An 11,235-nucleotide genomic window follows, 5' to 3' on the forward strand; every position below is an offset into this window, starting at 1 on the left:
TGTACATATTTATCGGTTCGGTTTAGTTCGGTTTTCTTTATGGGTAACACCAAACCAAACCAAACCAAATGTTATCGGTTTTTAAAAATCTAAAACCAAACCAAACCAAACCGAGCCGGTTTTCTGTTTATTAAATCGGTTTGACTTGGTTTATCGGTTCGAATCGGTTTTTCGGTCTCGTTTGAACACCCCTACTCCCCATATGACGTCTTTTCCCTTTTTTTTTTTTAATAATATCCTCCGTCATGTATTATGTGTGCTGTGTGCATTTTCCCCTAGTCTAGGGAAATATCTTCCCCACTTTTATCATCTTTTTCCTTTTTCCCTTTGTGTTAATGTAAAACAAAAATATTTAATGACTATTTCTAGATAACCAAAAAAAAACATACTATCTAAAATATATAACTAATTAAGCAAAACTAAAACCCATAAAGCATTTTTTGTAACTTTTCTTTCTTTAAAACACCAAACTTGTACTCTAAAAATAGTAAATTATTATTATTATTATTATTTTATTCTCGCAAATAAGCAACTAAAAATAAAAATAAACTAGAATAAAATCGACACTTCAAAAAAAAGTAAAATTAAAAGAAATATTTAGACACCATAAGGTGAAACACCCGAGGAGGGTAAAAATTACGTGTCTACAGTATCTAAATACTAGGGCGTCATGGAAGATAACAATTGCAAACCTTAAACGATGATAAATCAGACAACAACAAAAATATACTAAAAGGGCATAATGTTATAATATGATTTGGTCAAGTGACCTACATATTGGAAAAACTAATATAAAAAAAAAAAACATTAAAACTATGAGAGAATAATCTCCCCCTAAACGAAACTCTTTTAATGACTACATTGTGGATGCTTTTTTGTGTTTTTTGTGTGAGAGACAGATCTTCAATTTATAGAAGTCCGAAACTTTTCCTCCAAGAAAGGATTATTCAAATATAGAAGAGATCTTTTCCATCAAGAAAACATTTTTGAAATAAAACACAATTATGGTGTAGAATCCAAATAAGGTAGAAAATTCAGGGCAATCCCTAACAAATCTCCCCTTAGCCTGAATTTTCTGGCAAAATAATATTCATATTCCTTCTTCACATAATCTTCATCATTGCTGCTTGTCATAGTTAGAAATAGGTATGTTGCAAATTTGAGCCTTGTGCTTTAAAAGTGAGCACATGTTGAAAGTAGAGCCCATGCGTTAAAAGTGAACATGAGTTGAAATTAGCCCAAGCGTTTAAAATAAGTAAGGGTTGAAAATTTGAGCTCATACGTTAAAAGTAAGCATGAGTTGAAAATTGGAGCTCATGCATTAAAGTAAGCATGAGTTAAAACTAATTTTTATTTTAAAATATGCAGCAGGATTGTTGAAAATATAATTGAAAATTGTATCCACGTGTAGTACTCTAGATATCTCCTTTTTTTTTTTGGACAAAAACTTTCATTATCGTTGAATTGGTTGCAACTTGAACTGCTTTATCTTGAACCGGTCTTCAACCTCGTTGAACCATTGGCGCTACCACTTGTTGGGATCGAATAATAGGGTGTCACACGGAAGCTAACAATTGTTAACCTTGAACGAAGATAAATCAGACAACAACGAAAATATTCCACAAAGCAGTTGATTGATAGCAGCTGAATTATGCAAATTCCATTTTTGTAGCCGTGTCTTGGCAACAGTGGTGAAGGAAAAGGAAATTTTAAAGGTAGAAGAACAAATAGAGGAAAGGGGTAAAATAGGTTAGGGGTGTTGAGGTGGCATGCTACGTGATATTCCCTTATCAAATGTCAGTGCCACATAGGATTGGATGTCTACCTTGGATAACTTTAATGGAGAGGGGCATATGTGAACCAACAGTATAACAACTGGAGTATATTTGGACCGAAAGTATAACGAGGAGTATATTTAGACTTTTCCTCATAGTACTGGGGTATATTTGACCCTTTTCAGTTTTTTTTTTTTTTTAATAAATTCCACTAGGCTTGTGAGCCTAGGGCTGATTTTATAAATTTTCTCAAAGCACAAATTAAAGAGTCTTTACAAAGAATGCCAAAATGGCTAATAAGCATGCAGAAATTAATCTAAAGACCAACCTAAGTCTTATATGATGACTTAAGTTGGCACTACAAATTGCTAAGATAAGAAAGTGATAATGTTACACCTCGGAAAATTTCCCGTTGGTACGCAAGTAAATGAACTAACGAGGTGTGCGAGGAGTGCGAGTGTATAATGTTTCATGGGAAATGTATGTAAAGGGATGTGGATGATTAGAATGAAAAGTCGAGAAATAAGAAAAATTGAAAGTTGGCAAAACTGCCCAGTGGTCGTATATTGCAAAATACGGACCGTAAAGTGCAATACGGTCCGTAAACTGGCAGTCGTAAACTGCCATGCAAAAGCTTCAGCTTTCTGCCAGTGGTCGTAAAGTGCAAATACGGACCGTAAACTGGTATACGGTCCGTAAACTGCCAGGTCGTAAACTGGCATACCAAACTTCAACTTTCTGCCAGCTGAGGAAGAGGTATAATACGACCTGGTGGACGGACCGTAAAGTGATTTACGGCCCGTAAACCATGGTCGTAAATCACCATGCATGCAGGCCAAAGTTTCTGGTTCTGCTTAAGCTTAAAAACGACCACGAGGGACGGTCCGTAAACTGAAATACGGACCGTAAACCTCCATGGACGACCACTGTTCACCCAGCACAGATTTTTCAATTCATTAAATATGAGGATCAAGACTTGTCTTATTTCATTTACAACATTACACCACTTCTCTCTAGAACTTCCCTCTACATTTATTTTATGAGTTTTCAAGGATTATAAGTCATCCATAACATTAAGACAAGTAAATCAAGGATAAGGGAATCATCAAGGATCATCCAAGTCAAGAAATCCAAATGGAGAAAAACTAGGGTTTTGCTCAAAGAAGAGTATTATCAACCAAAGCTCGTTCCTACAACTTCTAAGGTACGATTCATGATTTTTACAAGATGTTTGAGGTATTGGAGAATTAAAATACATGGATTGTAGAAAATGTGGTCAACTAGGTCATGAATGATGAATAGTGACATTTTGAGAAATAGTTTGAATTGAGTTATGAATGTTGTTGTGTTGTGATATGAATGTGTTATAAAAGGTATTAAGATCATGAACTAAACACTCTAGACGAATGGACGAAGATGGGTGTTATAATCATGAATGTGGGTGAATTAGAGGCAAACTGAGGAATTCTAGATAATGTGGATAATGTGAATGACTAATGGCCATTGTTATGATATTAATGAAGGTATAAACGCTAGCATTGGAAGGGAACGTGCAAGCATAGAATAGTTCGACGGAAAGGTATGTAAGGCTAACCCTTCTTTCATAAGGCATGGTTCTTGGCCAAATTCCTAAATTCCTCTATATGAGTATGTTGTCTTCACATGGTTGACATTCCGAGCTCATAAGCTCACGACCCTTGATATGTACTATGATTATACTACGTTCCTCGTATGACGAGTAAGTCTATAATGTAAATGTAACGATAATGATGAGGATAGAAATGATGATGAGAGTAAAATGACACTAGAGATGCTTACGAGCTACGATATATGTGTATGTGTGCCTATGAAGGGCTATAATAAGACCCCGAGCTTATGATGCCGGGTAAGACTATATGTATATGACTATGTATAAAGTATGTATGCGATTACGAAATGCGCGCACACCTCTGCAGAGGGTACGGATAACCCTGATGCCTTGGTAGGGCTAGGTATGTATGACCTTGAGCCTTGGTTGGCCAAGTATGTATAAGACACCGATCCCATGAGGTCGGGTATGCTATGTAAATGCTATGTATATGAAATGACTATGTATATAATATGAATATAAATGTGAAAAGACTATGTATAGGAATACGGATAAGGACATGTATACGAATATGAGCACAAGTATGGTACGAGTATTACTATAGGATACGAACGACGATGTATGCAAGTAAGCGACATGATGATGATATTACTGTCTCCCCTCCTATGCTATCTTCATATGATATCTATTACGCTTCTATATTGATGTTGATCATGCTTTACATACTCAGTACATTCTTCGTACTGACGTCCTTTTGTTTATGGACACTGCGTCATGCCCGCAGGTGCGCAGGGAGACAGATTTGATCCTTAGCTGCCCATTCGGAGATTTCATAGAGAGCTCCATTTCCTTCGGAGCCATATCTTTTGGGTACTCATTCTTTTGTGTATATAATTATGGGCATAGCGGGGTCCTGTCCCGCTAATGTGATATGTTATACTCTTAGAGGCTCGTAGACGTGTGTGTGTGGGGGTAGATGTGTTTGGCCTTGTCGGCCTATGTTTTGTATATCATTTTTGTCGGCCACGTTGGCCCATGTATATTGATGTAGCATAAATGCCTATGATAATATAAATGTGCGGTTGTCCATATGGGACTAGTTGACGAATCAATGGAAATGCATGCATAATTATGTGGCTCACCTAGATGTAAGTATAAGAGTAAGCTAAGAGGGTGCTCGGGTGGGTTAGCACCGGGTGCTCGTCGCGGCCCCGAGTCGGGTCGTGACAGATAAAAAACTAAAATTTGAGCAAAAGAGTTGCTGATCCAAGTTATTCTGCATATGTGAATGTTGTTCCTCCTCTTGTCAACCAAAATATGTCCCAAGTTTGGTCCCTTGATGCATAAGTTGGCCAACACCCCATGTATATCAGCTGTATACCCGTGTATATCAGCAATGTACTTGTGTGTATCAGTGCCTGCAAACCTGTAATAACTCATGACTGCACATGTATGTCCTTTGTGTATCAGTAACACAAGATATAACCTCCAAAACTCAGATAGTATACTGCAATATACATCTGATATACTACAGGATATTAGTTGCCTGAGCTTTTGCATGCATGGTCCTTTGGTACAAGAAAATCTGAGTGGCCTTAACACTGATGTTATTCCTCTGATGCTTGAAACATTCTGCAATCTGCAACTTGTATCTCTGATGCCCATAACTTCCTTGATGCAGTCAAACCAGTCTCCATATAATGTCATCTCCTCTGCAGGTTGAGCACAAAGTGCTAATACCACTGTATAAGGATTTGTCATCATATAGGAACTGATTGACACTGTAAGGATTTGCCTTAATTCCCATGACATCAGTTCTGGAAATTCCTGAACACCTGCCATTCTCAAGTGATTGTACTGAGTCATGGTATTCCTTTCTTGATTTCCTCTTGTCACTTTGTTGTATGAGTCCAGTACTACCATCCAATCAACTTCTGAAGTTCCCATGTCATGTGATTAGCTTTGTTTGTAACTTGAAATTTAGCCTCAGAAATCCAAGTTACTCTCAGAGAATTAATCTTCTAGTGTGTGTAATTCAGCAAACAGATCATGTCATCTCCTATGTGAGTAGGATCAATGATGCCAAGTATTTGAATAACTTGGGAAGAGTTGGATTTCCACTCAGCATGCATTATATCCTTTCCAAATTCAATAGGATCAATATGCAAAGGTCAGTAGAAATTCCAGAAAACTTGTAGACTTCCAGTCTCCATGCATAATGTGTGCCTGCAAAATAGAAAATAGTGTTAGTGTATAAAGCCTCATCATGTTCTCCTCCAAAAGGCCTTGAACATGATGAGTGAAAATCATCAGCACAACACCAACACCAATTCAAATCCTCAGACTCATCATTCATCAGTAATATGTTTTGACAGTTCTAATTCTCAGATAGGGACACTGTAGTTTGTCACTATTGAGAATCTTCCTTCCTATTGAGTCAAGTTCTGCAAAAGAGGCTACATTCACTTCCCCATGATCCAGTGCATAATTAGCTAAATGATCTGCTAATTGGTTTCCTTCCCTCATTATGTGCAGTACCTGAACATCAGCATTATGCATTATATCCCAAATCTCCTCTACTGCATGAATCCTTTTCAGTTTTAAATTATGTGACCTGTTTTTTTTTTTTTTTTTTTTAATTTCAATTGTTTCGCACAGTTAAATCCTATCAATGATAATCAGTAGAAAGACAAGATAACATATTTGGATGGGAGGACTATTCGACTGATTAAGTTCACCTTCCAACATAATTACTCTTAAATGTTATAATTTATGTTATTAATATTTGATTAAGTATGGAGTTTAAGATGAAAGGAAGAATATTGAAATTTGTGGTCTAAAATAAATTATAAATAGTAAAATAGAAGGTTCAAAGCTAAATTGTTATTAAATATAAAAATGTATCATTATTTTTAGGACTAACTAAAAAGAAAAAAAATGTCACATAAATTGAGACAGAAACCGCATGTATTTACACATTGTGAGCCCCATTGCTTAATCATTTCCCAATAAGTTGTTGTGAAAAATAGAAAGTAGTTTATAGAAACAATATTCACAGTATATAGTAACAATAAAAAGAGCAATAATACCCCAAATTTTTTAGGCGAAAACATTTTTGAATAAGGAAAAAACCGAGCAAATGATATTATCACTATACACTCAAAAGAAATAATCCTCTTTTATTTTTTCCACCTCTATTTTCTTAGGCTGTCCGTGATATCTCTATCATTATTTCTCTATCGGTTGGTGTTTACTTGAATGAAGAATTGATTTTCTATTTATTGATTGATAAGCTAATCATAGCCTCGAAGGCAAAAAGAGAAAAGGAAAAATAATTCGAAATTTGCCCTCCACAAATGTTTCCTTCCTCCCTAAGATCATTTATCAGCCAAGTCTTTTGGCAAAATATCATAACAAGACATACAACAATAATAGAGTCTAACCCTGTTACTCACTAGTATAGTATATAAGACACCACACCATTGTTGTGCTAAATCATGTTATAACAGCTTCAATCCTCTCAACAAACTTTTAGTGAGTAAAGAATTAAGCAAAATGGGTGAAATTGATTCCATGAATGAAGCAGCCATGCTACAAGGCCAAGCACAATTATCTAAATACATGTTCGCTTTCGTGGACACCATGGCCATCAAATGTGCTGTGGAGCTTCGTATTGCTGATATTATTCATTCTCATGGCCACCCTATTACTTTTTCGCAAATAGCCACTAATATTGACTCTTCATCTCCAGATATAAGTTATCTTTCTCGTATCATGAGACTCCTAGTACGTCAAAAAATCTTCACTGCTGCTACCTCTCAGGTAACTAACTTCCTAGCGTGTTTTTTATCTTACTCCTTCGGTCCAGTGGCGGAGCCAGGATTTTAATAAAGAAAATTCAAAAATATAAAGAAGCAGACAAACGAAGAAGCCAAGGGGTTCAACGTCTACTAAATATACATAAAAAATAATTTTCACCTTGTATATACAGTGTAATTTTTTGCCGAAGGGGGTTCGGATGAACCCCTTGGCTCTTACTAGCTCTGTCACTGCCTCTGTCCCAATTTACTTGTCGTGTCAATCGTTTACAGAAAATATTAATTATAAGTAGGCGTTTCACCATGCGATTTGGAATCATAATTTCATATTTTGATTTCAAATCAGCGTTTGTTTATGAAATTTACACAAAATTTCAACTTCAACTTTATATCATGATTTCAATTCTCCGGAAAAATAAGATTTGAGATTCCAAATCATGATTTCAAATTTTTTAAATGTAAAACTTGAGCTATAAATGTATATTTTGTAAAAAAAGTTCCATAAGTTGGTAGATGTATTTTTAAAATGTAAAACTTGACTAAAAATATCAATGTTGGTTCATCTTCAAGGTCATCTGATCGGAAATGCATGCTCGACGTGAATAGATTGTCCGTATCACGTAGGAGGATTATATTAAAGAGTGGTTACACTACAACTCATGTTCAATTTTCTTTTTTATTGAACTAAAGTTAGATCAATAGATGTTGTATTTTTTATAAAGTTCTTTTGATAGCGTATTAACTTTGTTATGAATTATGATTTGGTCATTTGGTAAGATTGTTTAAGAGTTAGGGAAGTTGTGATAGTTTTCACAACTTGTGGGTTTTCAGGTTTAGGAGAAAAAATACAATAAATCTGAATTGCATGTCCAAATAAAACTTCAACTTCAAATCTACCTGATTCCAAATCACATTTCATATCACTGATTTCAAATGTCCCAATGAGGCCTAAGAGTTACGTAACTAGAAACAGAGGGATTACTACCTCCGGTCCTTTAAAGTGCTACTCACTTTTCTCCGATTAAATTTCAAATGTTTTGTAACAACACATGATACAACATGTTAAAGACGATAAGTTTCAAAAGTTATTTTTAAAATATTCCGTATCCAATTAAATGGGCTTATATAAATTAAGCGAAGCAGAGTAGTAAATAAGTGCTACTGAATTTATCTCAGGGCGAAGATACCCTCTATGGACTAACCCCTATCTCAAGATGGCTATTACATGACACAGAGCTAAGTCTGGCACCAATGTTCCTGCTCGAAACCAACCCAATTCTCATGGCCTCATGGCATTGTTTCAGCAGCTGCGTGAAAGAAGGTGGAATTGCATTCAAGAAAGCTCATGGGTGTGAAATTTTTGAGATGGCTTCAAAAGATGCAGAGTTGAATGAGAGTTTCAACAATGGGATGAATTCAGTGACAAAAAGCATAATAAAATCAATAATTACAGGGTATAAAGATGGGTTTAATTCCATTACATCACTTATTGATGTAGGTGGAGGGACAGGGGCTGCCATGTCTGAAATTGTGAAGGCATATCCTCATATCAAGGGGACAAATTTTGATTTGCCTCATGTTGTGTCAACAGCTCCAAAATATGAGGGTGTTTCTCATGTTGGGGGTGACATGTTTCGGGCTATCCCACCTGCTGATGCTGTCTTTGTCAAGGTAAAATATTATTATAGTAAATTTTATTACTTCTTCCAGCTCATTTTAGGGAATAGGGTCGTATGTGTTCCTCTGCTATTGAAAAAGGTTTACTATTGTCATCCGGTATACTGTTGGTCCATATATACCTTAATGTTAAAAATGCTCAAATTCGTCCTTCCTCCATTAACTCCATCCATTTGGCATGCCAACTCACCACACCAACCCTTCTTCTTCTATCACCACCCTAGCCTCGGTCACTACACCAATCAGTCTTTCTACGTAATATATAGGTGCTCATCAATTTAGGTGTAATGTATGTCATACAGTTCAAATTGGGATCAATGGGTGCTCGAGCACCTATCAAACTCATCAATATGGATCTGCCATTGACTATGCCACCTTGATCAACCCAGTAGTTGTCTTTAACAAAAAACTGTTTAAATCTTACTAAAAGGCATTTTAAGATATATACTTATGCTAATTTCGTTACATGATAACAAAAGCATAGTAGTTACAGTAATTATATTTATCGGTGAATTTAAAATTTTGAATCCATCTCTATTTTCAACTTTAACTCTTGCCCCCACTTTTCTTGATTATTATTAATTGTTTTAATGTAATATACGCAGTGTATAATACATGATTGGGGAGATGAAGATTGTGTGAAGATCTTGAAGAACTGTCGAAAGGCGATACCAATGCAAACTGGAAAAGTGATCATAGTTGATGCAGTGTTGAAGTCAGAGGGTGATGGCTTATTTGACGATTTGGGATTCATCTATGATCTGGCTATGATAGCACACGCTAGTGGTGGCAAAGAAAGGAGTGAAGATGAGTGGAACAAATTGTTGAAAGAAGCTGGATTTCCGCGTTACAATATCATTGAAATTCCTTCTTGGCTCTCTATTATTGAGGCCTACCCACAGTGATGATTTTTGGCATTTCTGAATGAAAGATGTCACGCAAGAACTTTATTCTATTTAGAAAATTCCAACATATTGTAATAATCTGAATAAGTAGCAATAATCTTTAACGTTTAGAGTAATTTCTTGGAATATACTCTTTTGTTTTTACACTATCAGATCTTTTTATATACTATTACTTTATACATTGTTAGTAATAAATGAACCTAGCTAGTACAATCTATAAAAGGATAACAAGATTTAGTTTATGTATATATACCGATAGTGTAAAAAATTTAATTTGAAAGAGAGGTGAGATAAACAATTTATTTTAATTTTCTTTAAAAATAATATCTTCCTCCGTCATGAAACTGGATGGATACTCTAACCACCAAGAGGGTTTTTTTTTCTTGTTTAGAATTTTATTATATGCAGGGGAAGAAGAAATTGAGGAGGAGATTGCAAGGTGGAGAATCAAACCACACCAATAAGGTGAAAATTCAGATAGCCAACTAACTCGACTACTAATATTCCTGTTCTCAGGATTGATTTCCTATGTTGTGGATTCAATGTTTCTTTTCTTCAAATTTCAACATTTAAGTTGAATGAAACATAACTTCACTTGATGATTCCAGGAAGAAATTTGCGTTGAAGCAAGAATAGTATTGGTCGAAGCTTTATAAAAAGTAGTTGATACTCACATGACCCTTTTGCAACACCCCCCCCCCCTCCCCCCACCAACAACCCCCCTCTTCAAAGGCGAGTTGAGTTATATACACAGGGGCGGATCCACCCTTTAGGGTGGGGGGTGGCATGGCACCCCCTAGATTAATAAATGTTGTATATACTTACGTTGTAATTTGCTTAAATTAGGTTAAATATTTGATCCTGTCACCCTCAGTCATAAATTAGATAAAGGTGTCACGGCTGGTAGACACAAGTTTGAATTTATCTTGAACATTTTCCGACTCCCATTTTTCTTTGTGCTTTTTACTTCTTTTGTACCAATAATTCCCTTTTTCGGCTCTCCCAGTTTTCTATTTACCTTTTTATTATTTTTATTGCCTTTCCTATTTTTTATTATTTTATCTGTGATTTCTAACGAGAACACACAAATAGAAACTTCAAAATCCCTTAAATTAACCATTTCTCTTAATCTCAAATATGTGAGTATTTAAATCGAAAAACTTAGCTTTCAATGAGAATTTTGGATTGAGATCAAAATTTAATTTTTTTTATTATAATTTCTTTTGTTTATTACTCCCTCCGTCCATGTTTACTAGTGTATATTTGACTTGGGACATTCTTAATAAGCAATAAATAAAATGAGAAATGAATTGGATTACTTAATAATAAGGGTAAAATAGGTATAAAATGGTAAATTATGTCTTGGTTTTTCAAACTATATAACTTTCAAGTAAAAGTGGACATATATTTTTAGTATAATGGACAAATAAAAAATGTCGGAGGGAGTATATTATAAAAATTTATGTTATTCT

The 11,235-nt window shown here is 35.2% G+C and overlaps 1 protein-coding gene across 1 annotated transcript; it reads left to right on the forward strand.

The window, feature by feature from the left end:
- The first annotated feature begins 6,677 nt into the window (after nt 1-6,677).
- Nucleotides 6,678-9,909, forward strand: LOC132623462 ((R,S)-reticuline 7-O-methyltransferase-like). The gene is made up of 3 exons (XM_060338216.1): nt 6,678-7,185; nt 8,358-8,852; nt 9,464-9,909. The coding sequence occupies exons 1-3, from the start codon at nt 6,919-6,921 to the stop codon at nt 9,761-9,763; spliced, it is 1,062 nt and encodes a 353-aa protein (XP_060194199.1). The 5' UTR covers nt 6,678-6,918; the 3' UTR covers nt 9,764-9,909.
- The last annotated feature ends 1,326 nt before the right edge of the window (nt 9,910-11,235 follow it).

Source organism: Lycium barbarum, chromosome 12 (genome assembly GCF_019175385.1).
Source record: "Lycium barbarum isolate Lr01 chromosome 12, ASM1917538v2, whole genome shotgun sequence".
Lineage (NCBI taxonomy): Eukaryota > Viridiplantae > Streptophyta > Magnoliopsida > Solanales > Solanaceae > Lycium > Lycium barbarum.